We start from the raw sequence: 12,002 nt of genomic DNA on the forward strand, positions 1-12,002 counted from the left end.
ATTTAATGAGCATGATGGGTGACATCAAAAGAAAAATTGGAACTGGTATTCACAACAAAACAGAAAAGAATCCTCAAAGGGAAGGTAAGGAGAACGTGAAAGCAATAGCGCTCTAACCAGGAAAAGTATTGAGTAGCCCTAAAAACCCTACTCTGGAGGTCAATATGAAGAATGTTTATGACCTTCAAGAGAAATCCCTAGAGGCTAAAGATGAACCAGAGTTAGTGGAATAAATTGCACCAGCGGTTGAGCTAGAAAAAGAGATAACTAAAGATTCTGTTGTTGTAAAGATCACATTCTTTTCAAGGCTAGAAGAAAAAAAAAGCAGGATGAAGATGAGTTTTTAAGTTTTCTAAACTTGTTCAAAGCATTAAATATTAACTTGCCTTTAATTGAGTTAATTGAGAAAGTTCCTAAGTATGCCAAATTCTTAAAGGAAATTATATCTAGGCGTAGGAAAATTAAGGTAGGTGAATAAGTTAATCTAAGCGCTTCTTATAGCGTTATTATTTCAAGACAAATTTCCCAAAAATTGAAAAACCAGGGAAGCTTCATTATTACAATAGAGATATGGAGCATTCATTTTAATAGAGCTCTATGTGACTTAGGAGCTAGTATTAATTTGATGCCTCTACCAATTTTTGAAAAACTCAGTTAGGGGATCTCAAAACTACTCAGATAACACTACATTTGGCTGATAGGTCTTCAATACATCCGAAAGAGGTATTAGAAGATGTGTTAGTCAAAGTGCACAGCTTTATTATTCTAGTAGATTTTGTGGTTCTTGACCTTAAAGAAGATCGAGAGATACCAATCTTATTAGTTAGACCTTTTCTACCCACTTTTAGGTCCAATTTAGAAAAAAATGAATTAACCATGAAAATTAATTATGAGATTGAAATCTTTAAATGTGGTCATCAACTAAGTGAGGAAAGTAGAAGGAGGTTAGAAATCTTTAAATGTGATCATCAACTAAGTGAGGAAAGTAGAAGTTAGAAATCTTTAAATGTGGTCATCAAGTAAGTGAGGAAAGTAGAAGGAATTTAGGGGAACATTGCAAAGAATTATTTATTTCTAATACTCCCAATTCAAGGGATATACTTCCTTTTATGCATATAGAACGAATAAACAGGTTTAAGGAAAACGACAAGTGGGAAAAGGTGGAATATCATGATAGACGATGAACTAATACTGACAGAACAGAAGAATTGTCCATCTGTGAATTGATAATACTATCGGATGAATCCGATAGTAAAACTTAAATTATTTGAATTGGTGCTAAACTTTTGTAAATTATTGTATATTTAAATAACTGTTTAGTATAGATTTTAATTTTCATTTACTTTGCATATTATAGAAATCATAGCACTCTAGCAAAATGGAATTTCGAGTAAGATAGAGCCAGTGCCACAACACAAGAATTATGTGTTGCAACACCAAAGGAATTTTTAACAAAATTGAGAAAATTCTTTAGATGTAGCAAGATAGACTTTAAGTTTCACGTCACCAAAACCAGTATACTAAAAAGTCCAAAAATCTAGAGTGTGTCGCAACATTGAACCCTAATGTTGTGACAGCAATTTTATGCTGGGTTGCCCCGACCCATTTGCGCAACCCGATGGCTTAAACCCCACTATACCTTATTAGTTAAACATCTTTTAACCCCAAATTTCCCAAAACCTTCCAAAATCTTAAACCTTAAAACTCATTATTCCCCTTTTTCTTTTAGATTTTCTTGGAAAAATTTCTTCTTTTAGTTTTACTCGGTGTAGGAACAACAAAAACATCTCAAGGAGCGATTAATAAACAATCATGACAAGGAATCCAATGATTAATACGAGGTTAAGAGTTCCTAACTCAACTTTTACTATTCCTCTGAACTTATCTTCTTGATATTTCATTAGTTAGTAGAACTAAACATCATGCCTCATACGAAAGCTAGACGAACTAATGAACTGAACCATTGACGGTCCCAAACCCCTCTAATTTTCTGAATTCGAATAGTGAAAATATTTTATTGAACTTCAAGGAAAAACTTTTATCCAAGAGAGGGGATTTGACCCGTCAATGATTCTTTGCATGGAAATATGACCCTTGGTTAGGTATCATCGAAGGTAACGTTTCTGGATGATCCCAAAAGACACCATTGTGGTCCCTATTGTTCAAGAATTTTATGCATCTTTAAAGGACCAAGAGTCTAGAAACATCGAGGGTCATATGTGGGAAATGGTACCTATGAGAGGGAAAGAAGTGTGAGTAACCCCTCAAATAATAACACCAATTCACTAATTACTATATTTATTCACATATTAGGTAAGTTCATCCATAAAATACGCAATTTGTAACACCCCTAACTCGTATTCGTTGCCGGAATACAAAGCAATACCAGACCAATAGAATAGTAAACCATTCAAATCATACATGAATGCAAACATAATTAAATTTAATTCAACTACATTCATAATGTCCCTTAATCGAGCCTTCGAGGCCCTAAAAATACTATAGAAACAATCCGGGACTAAATCAAAAATATTTGGAAATTTTAGGAAAAAATTGGAAAATTGGACTGCAGGGGTCACATGGCCTTGTAGCCAGGCTGTGTGACTCACATGGCTGAGATACACACACGTGTCTCAGGCCATGTGGACATTCAAAATAGGGACAACGGCCGTGTCCCAACCCGTGTCCATGCCCGTGTAACGCACTGACTTGGGTCACACGACCAAGCCACACACTCATGTGACAGGCCGTGTACCCCTCAAAATGACTTCAGGCGTGCATGTGTCAAGCCATGTAACTGCCTAACTTGCATGCCTTGAACCTACAAGGGACAGAAGGCCGTGCCGTATGGCCGTGTGTCACACATGACTGAGACACACGCCCATGTCTCAGGCCATGTGGCCTCAAAATGAACCTTCAAATAGAAGCTTTCCATTTTAAGTTTTCTTAGACCTTAAGAAACTTGAATACTAACCAAAATACCAATTCAAAATGACATTTATTGAGTCAAAAACACATCAAAACCAACCTAATATGTGCCTAACCAATGTACCCTCATTGGTACCACAAGTATATAAAATTTTACAACAAAATAAACCTTGATTCAATTTTTCAATTCACTCAAGCAATACCTAATCAAAATACCTATCAAAGGTACCACAATCACAACAATTCAATTATATATATACCTTACAAACTAGCATATCAATTATACCTTATTCTCATATAATATGTAAGTTGATTATTTGCACGAAATATCATTCATAACATTTACATAAGCCAAACATTAACCAAATTCGCACAAAAGCCTATACATGCCATATAATCCCAATTAAAATGTTTCAAAAATTACCGAGATAAGCTAGATAGTATGACTTGAGTGCCGATCCTATTGTCTAACCTTTTGAGAATCTACAATGACATTAAACAACACAAGTAAGCTTAATGAAGCTTAGTAAGTTCCACGAGTTAAATGCTAAATCATACTGAACTAACTATAATACTTCAAAGAATAATAATAATCCAAGAGAACTCCCTGTCATTCACAACTTTAATAAATAAATTCATCCATGTTTAGAATAATATGAAATAAATAACATACCTCTCAAATTCATTAACAGATTACCTTACCAAAATTTGTCATTCAAAGAACGACTTACGGGTAAGAGTATATCGTCAACAGAAGCTCGTGAGAGCTGAACAGAACCTCATAAGAGTTGATCCACCCAAATCATGCCAAACAGAAAGTAAAACGTGAGATTTTGCAAAAAAATATTGAACCCTAGTTTACTTGGGTAATATGCCAATATCTCCCACCAATACCATCTTCAATCCAAACCCCCGTCATACACCAAACACGAATGTACTCAAATGCCATGTATAATCCAAACCGAGTATTAAAATCGATAATATAATTCCAACAATAATTCATTTCTAACATTAGAACATATATAATATCAATCATCAATTTATACGAATGTTAAATTTTAACCGTACGAAATTACCTGGACTAAATTCTAGTCATTGTAGAGGTTTAAGGATTACTCCACTATTTTTCCTTTTCCACAAGTATCTACGATATTTTGATCTAAAATCTAAAATTCTTCATTTATTAGCACATATTTCATTTCTAAACCATTTTACAATTAATACCCTTTTACTTTTCAAAATTTACATAATTGCCCTAAAATTTTACCATTTTGCAATTTAATCTTTTAACTCGCATTTCATCAAATTAACCAATTTTCTCAAGTTAATATTTTATCCACATATACTAGGCCCTCCAATAGCCCCTAATAAACATCAAATTCACTATCCAACCCTAAAATTTTGACATTGTCACAATTTAATCCTAAAAATCAAAATCTAACAAAAATCTCTTTACAAATTCATCAAATAACATAATCAAAGTTTGAAATACATGGTATTCATAAAAAATATTCAATATTCATCAACAGAAATTTCTAAATTTTTTCACAGAATCAAAAACAGAAATACAAGTTAGCTGGACCTAATTGCAACGATCTCAAAAACATAAAAATTACAAGAATCGGGATTAAAATGGACTTATATACAAGCTTTTTAATGCTAGCTCAAGCTTTTGCTCACCCTAGCTATGGCTTTCGGCCATTGAAGAAGAAAATGAAAGTGACTTTTGTTTCTTTCATTAATTAAATTTGTTTTAACTTAATTTAATTTACATTGTCATTTTCCTTTATTTAACCGTCCAACTAAATTTATTTGGGACTAATTGTTATATTGGTCCCTCCTTATATGGTTTATAAACTTTTTAATCATTTAGTTAAATTAATTACTAACTTTTGCACATTTTTCAATTTAATACTTTTTCTTTAATTAATTATCTAAACGTTAATATTTCTAAACCAAATTTTAATATGAATCTAATGACTCCATAAATATTCTAAAAATAATATTTACGAATCAATACAACAAAAATTTGTGGTCCTGAAACCACTGTTCTGTCACCACTGAAAATCGGGTTGTTACAACTTTCCCCTTAGGAAATTTTGTCCTCGAAATAGTTACCTGAAAATAGATTTGGATACTGTAATTTCATTGATTCCTCGATTTCCCAGGTAGCTTCTTTTGAACCATGACGATGCCACAAGACTTTTACTAACGGGACTCGTTTATTTCGTAGTTTTTTGACTTCCCGAGCTAAAATTCTCATTGGTTCTTCCGAATACGTCAAATCTGGCTGTAACTCAATCTCACTATAAGGAATCATATGCGAAGGATCATATTTGTACCGTCTCAGCATCGATAGATGGAACACATTACGAATTTTCTTGAGTTCAGAAGGTAAAGCTACTCTATAAGCTACAGGGCCGATTCTTTCAACAATCTCGTACGGTTCTATAAATCTTGAACTCAGCTTTCCATTCCTGCTGAAACGCAGCGCTTTCTTCCACGGAGAAACTTTCAAGAATACTCGATCGGCAACTGCAAATCCTATATCTTTTCTTTTCAGATCCACATAAGATTTCTGATGATCAGATGCAGCTTTCAAACTATCCCGAATAATTCGAACTTTGCCTTCTGTTTCTTGAATCAAATAAACTCCCACCATTTTGGATTCACTTAACTCAAACCAATACAATGGTGTTTTAAATTTTCTCCCGCAAAAAGCTTCAAACGGTTCTATTTTTATACTGGATTGATAACTGTTATTAAAAGCAAATCCAGCTAATGGTAGGTACTATTCCCAGCTACCTTCAAATTCTAGTATACAACATCTCAACATATCTTTCAGAATCTGAATCATTCGTTCTGATTGCCCATCAGTCTGAGGATGAAACGTCGTGCTTAGTGCCTAAAGCCTCGTGAATTTTGCTCCAAAATTTCGATGTAAATCTTAGATCTCAATCCCAAATAATAGATGTCGAAACTTCGGGCAATCTCACAATCTCAGATATATATAGCTCCACTAATCTCTCAAGTGAAAAAATATGTTCTGACTGGAATAAAATGTGTCGATTTAGTCAACCTGTCAACAATCACCCAGATCGAATCTTTCTTTCTCAGAGTTACAGGTAAACCAGATACGAAATCCATCGTGACTCGCTCCCACTTCCATTCAGGAATCATAACAGGTTGTAGTAGACCCGACGGTACCTTATGTTATGCTTTCACATACTAACAAATCAAACATTTAGCTACAAATTCATAAATTTCTCGTTCAATACTTGACCACCAGTACATCTTTGTGCTGCTCGGATGAATATAGTACGTACTACTATGAGCTTCAGAAAGAATATCATGTTTTAAAACAAAATTATTCAGAACACAAATTCTATCGCGATAACGCAATGTACCATTATCATAAACATAGTACTCTAAACTCAAATTATTCTAAACCATCTGTCGTTTCAACATCAACATCGGATCTTCATCTTGCAATTCTTGAATTCGTTGTAGAAATAGGGGTTTCATTCTCAACTCTGCTAATACAGAACCATCTTCATTCAAAGCTAAATAAGCGTTCATCACTTGTAGTGCAAACAATGATGACTTTCGACTGAGTGCATCCACAACCACATTAGCCTTTCCCAGATGATAATTAATAACCAAATCGTAATCTTTCAATAGCTCTAACCATTGTCTCTGTCTCAAACTCAATTCTTTTTGAGTCATCAAATACTTTGAACTTTTGTGATCTGTGAACACATGACATTTCCCACCGTATAAATAATGTCTCCAAATCTTCAAAGCAAATACAATCGTGGCCAACTCAAGATCATGAGCAGGATACGTCTTTTCATACGACTTTAACTGTCGAGAAGCATAGGCTACTACGTTTCCTAACTGCAATAGCACACAATCCAAATCGTTGAGAGAGACATCACTATAAATGACATATGCTACTCCAGATTCAGGCTAAGTCAACACTAGAGCTTCCGTCAACATGTTCTTCAGCTGATTGAAACTCTGTTGACACTTAGCAGACCAAACAAACTGAACATTTTTCTGTAATAATCTGGCCATCGACGAAGCACTCATCAAAAAGTTTTTAACAAAACATCGATAGTAACCTGCTAAACCAAAAAAACTTCGCACTTCTGAAACATTTTTTCAGCAATTCATCACAGCAGAAACTTTACTCGGATCAACTCGGATTGTATCAAATGATACCATGTGTCCCAAAAATCCAACCTCTCGAAGCCAGAACTCACATTTACTAAATTTTGCGTACAACTATTTTTCTCTCAAAGTTTGTAATACAATTCTCAAATGTTGAGCATGCTCAAATTCTGTCTTGGAATAGATCAATATATCATCAATAAACACAACAACGAATCTATCCAAATGAGGTTGAAAAACTCGATTCATTAAATCCATAAAAGCAATAGGGGCATTAGTCAAACCAAATGGCATTACCAGAAACTCATAATGACCGTAACGAGTTCTAAAAGTAGTCTTTGACACATAAAAGTCTTTAACCTTCAATTGATAATACCCGGATTTGAAATCTATCTTCAAAAACACTGTGGCGCCTTGTAATTGATAAAATAAATCATCAATACGTGGCAAATGATACTTATTTTTTATCATGACTTTGTTCAACTGTCTGTAATCTATACATAATCTCAAAGTGTCGCCTTTCTTTATCACAAACAATACAAGTGCACCCTAGGGAGACACGCTCGATCGAATAAACCCTCGGTCTAATAACTCTTGCAACTATGCTTTCAATTATTTTAGTTCAACTGGTGCCATGCGATACGGAGACATTGATATCGGTGCAGTTTTAGGAACCAAATCAATCACAAACTCAACTTCACGATCAGAAGGTAAACCCGGCAACTCTTCAAATACATCAGCGAACTCAGTAACAACTGGTAACTGATCTAGCTTCGATTCTGAACATCTAATATCAAGAGTATATGCTACAAATGATTCGCTACCTTTTTGTATCAATCTCTGAGCAATAAAAGCTGAAATAATTCTAACAACATTTTTCAAACTCTCAGACTCAACTAAAATCATCTCTCTTGTTTGGCATTTCAAATAAATCTATTTCTATCTACAGTTTACTACAGCATCATGCAACGATAACCAATCCATACCCAAAATAACATCAAATTCCCAAAAGGGTAACAACATCAAATCAGAAGGCAATTCACAAAACCTAACTTTCAGTGGATAATTATGACAAACTAAGTTAACTATCACATTCTGACCTAGTAGATTAGTAACTTGAATATCATAATCAGAAGATTCAACAGGTAATTTCTTTCTCGTTACTAATGCAGTGCAAATATAAAAATGAGTTGACCTAGGTTCAATCAATGCATACACAGTAACATCAAAAAGATAGAATATACTAGCAATCACATCTAGAGCAGTAGCTTCCTCTCTAGCTCGAATAGAATAAGTGCGAGCAAGTGATCTAGCCTTTGGCCAAATGACAGTGTCTTTCATTCCCGTACAAGTAATCCCGGTAGCACTATTCTGACCCGGACATCTACTTTTCTGAAAGGTAGACATTTTTTTTTCTTTCTGATCTTCATCCTCTTTTGACGATTTAGGACAATTTTGAATAAAATGATCAATCAATCCACATCTATAACAAGCTCTTGATTTACCTCTACACTCACCAAGATGATATTTCCCACAATATCTACAATTGGGCTTCAGAGCATTTCGTAGACTTCCCACACTATCAGCTAGTTTAGTAGGTACTCTGAAATCTTGCTGAATCGTCTTATTTTTGTTCGAATGCTCAAACACTGAAGTAGCTCTACTAAAATCATCTTTAGTCTTCTTCATTAGTGATACAGAATAAGACTTGGACGAATCTCTCTTGTGGAACTCTCGAATTTGTCTATCCCGTTGTATCTTGCTGTTGTACACTTCTTCTATTTTCTGTGCACGATCAGATAAAACAAAAAAATCTCAAATTTCATTACCTCCAATCATCATTCGGATTTCATTATTCAAACCATCTTCAAACCGGATACACATCTTTTCTTTAGTAGGCACAATTTCTCGGGCATATTTACTGAGATATACAAATTCTCTCCTGTATTCAGCTACCGACATTCCAAGGAAATTTTCTCCCACGATACCACAACTACTATCATAGACCACCAACTATATGCTTCCTCTTTCAATAAAGAAACAACACATCTAAGAAAATCATCAGGAGAGCAATCCATTTTTTTGAAAACCCATAAGATATTTTGAAGCCACTACTCAGCTTTAACCGAATCATCCTCTGATCTACCCCAAAATTCTTCAGCACTACACTTTCTAAGTTTCTCAATCCGAATACGCCTATTAGGCTCAATCACAAGGGAAGGTAGAGGTGCAACCGGAGGTACAACAAGTGGTATAACAGGGGGTACAATCGAGGGTGGAGGTCATTCAGCCGGATTTTTCATTTGCATAAACTCACTGAACCACTGGTTCATATACCCAAAGAACATATTTTTAAGCTCATGTTCTTGAGCTGAAGGAATCGGAACATTACTACTTGTCCCATGATCAGAAGTCGGTACATTACTGTTAACCTCATCATTGTCAACAAGATCAGATCTGTCTTACATCATTACAATCTATAAGAAAAATGAAGGTTGGATGGGATCAAACGCTTCACACTATCACAAATTTATATGGCATGTAATTCTAGACATTTCACACGCTACGTTTAGTCCGAGAATCGACTAAACCATAACTCTAATACCACTAAATGTAATACCCCCTAACTCGTATTCATCACCAAAATAGGGTTATAGAGCATTACCAGACCAAAAGAATAGTAAACCATTCAAATCATACATAAATACAAACATAATTAAATTTCATTCAAATAAATTCATAATGTCCCTTAATCGAGCCCTCAAGGCCCTAAAAATACTATAGAAACAATTCGAGACTAAATCGAAAACATTTGGAAATTTTAGGAAAAATTTGAAAATTTTGGACTCTAGGGGTCACACGACCGTGTCCCAGGCATGGTGGACATTCAAACTAGGGTCCCACAGCCGTGTCCCAGCCCGTGTCCATGCCCATGTAACTCACTGACTTGGGTCACCCGACCAAGCCACAGGCCCATGTGCTAGGCCATGTGCTAGGCCGTGTAACTGCCTAACTTGCATGCCTTAAACCTACAGGGGACACACGGCCGTGTTGCATAGTCGTGTGTCCCACACGGCTGAGACACACGCCCGTTTCTCAAGTCGTGTGGCCTCGAAATGAACTTTAAAACCCAATTTCACCATTTCAAGTTTGCTTTGACCTTAAGAAACTCAAATACCAACAAAAATATCAATTCAAAATGACATTAATCGAGTAAAAAACACATCAAAACCAACCTAACATGTGCCTAACCAATGTACCCTCATTGGTGCCACAAGTATATAAAATTTTACAACAAAATAAACCTTGATTCAATTCATCAATTCACTCAAGCAATACCTAATCAAAATACCTATCAAAGGTCCCACAATCACAACAATTCAATTATATATATACCATACAAACTAGGATATCAATTATACCTCATTCTCATATAAAGTAAGTTGATTATTTGTACAAAATATCATTCATAACATTTACACAAGCCAAACATTAACCAAAATTGCACAAAAGCCTCTACATGCCATGTAATCCAAATTAAAATGTTTCAAAAACTACTGAGATAAGCTAGATAGTGTGACTTGTGTGCCAATCGGATCATCCAACCTTCCGAGAATATACAGTGACATTAAACAACACAAGTAAGCTTAATGAAGCTTAGTAAGTTCGACGAGTTAACTGATAAATCTTACCAAACTAACTATAATAATTCAAACAATAAAAATAATCCAAGAGAACTCCCAGTCATTCATAACTTCAATCGATAAATTCATCCATGTTCAGATTAATATGAAATAAATAACATATCTTTAAAATTCATTAACAGATTACCTTACCGAAATTTTCCATTCGAAGAACGACTTATAGGTAAGAGTACATCATCAACAGAAGCTCATAGAGCTGGTCCACCCGAACACGCCAACAAAAGCTCATGAGAGCTGAGCAAAAGCTCGTGAGAGCTAGACAAAAGCTCGTCAGAGCTGAACAAAAGCTCAAAAGAGCTAATTTACCCAAATCACGCAAAACAGAAAGTAAAACATGAGAGATCGCAACAAATGTTGAACCACGGTTTACTTGGGTAATATGTCGATATCTCTCTCCAATACCATCTCCACTCAAAACCCCATCATACGCCAAACACAAATGTACTCAAATCTCACGCTCAATCCAAACCGAGTATTAAAATCGATTTATATATATAATATCATTAATCAATTTATAAAAATGTTAAATTTTAACTATACGAACTTACTTGGACTGAATTGTAGTTGTTGCAGAAGTTCAAGGACTATTTCGCTGTCTTTCCTTTTCCATGAGTATCTACGATATTTTGATCTAAAATGTAAAATTCTTCATTTATTATCAAATTTTTCATTTCTAAACCATTTTACAATTAATACCCTTTTACTTTTCAAAATTTACATAATTATCCTAAACTTTTACCATTTTTGCAATTTAGTCCTTTAACTCGAATTTCACCAAATTAACTAATTTTCTCAAGTCAATATTTTTCCACATATACTAGGCCTCCAACAGCCTCTAATAAACATCAAATTCACTATCCAACCCTAATATTTTGACATTTTCAGAATTCAATCCTAAAAATCAAAATCTAACAAAAATCTCTTTACAAATTCATCAAATAACATAAGCAAAAATCCAAACACATGGTATTCATAAAAAGTATTCAATATTAATCAATGGCAAGTTCCAAAGTTTTTAACAGAATCAAAAATGGAAATACAGGATAGCTAGAACTAGTTTCAACGATCTCAAAAACATAAAAATTACAAGAATCGAGATTAAAATGGACTTACATGCAAACTTTTTAATGCTAGCTGAAGCTTCTCCTCACCCTAGCTATGGCTTTTGACCATTGAAGAAGAAAATGAAAGTGACTT

The 12,002-nt window shown here is 34.5% G+C and overlaps 1 protein-coding gene across 1 annotated transcript; it reads right to left on the reverse strand.

The window, feature by feature from the left end:
• Nucleotides 1-5,017: 5,017 nt before the first annotated feature.
• LOC105786988 (uncharacterized) lies at nucleotides 5,018-5,590 on the reverse strand. The gene has a single exon (XM_012613451.1). It carries the CDS (start codon nucleotides 5,588-5,590, stop codon nucleotides 5,018-5,020), a length of 573 nt encoding a protein of 190 aa, XP_012468905.1.
• Nucleotides 5,591-12,002: the final 6,412 nt, after the last annotated feature.

This window comes from Gossypium raimondii, chromosome 1, assembly GCF_025698545.1.
Source record: "Gossypium raimondii isolate GPD5lz chromosome 1, ASM2569854v1, whole genome shotgun sequence".
NCBI lineage: Eukaryota > Viridiplantae > Streptophyta > Magnoliopsida > Malvales > Malvaceae > Gossypium > Gossypium raimondii.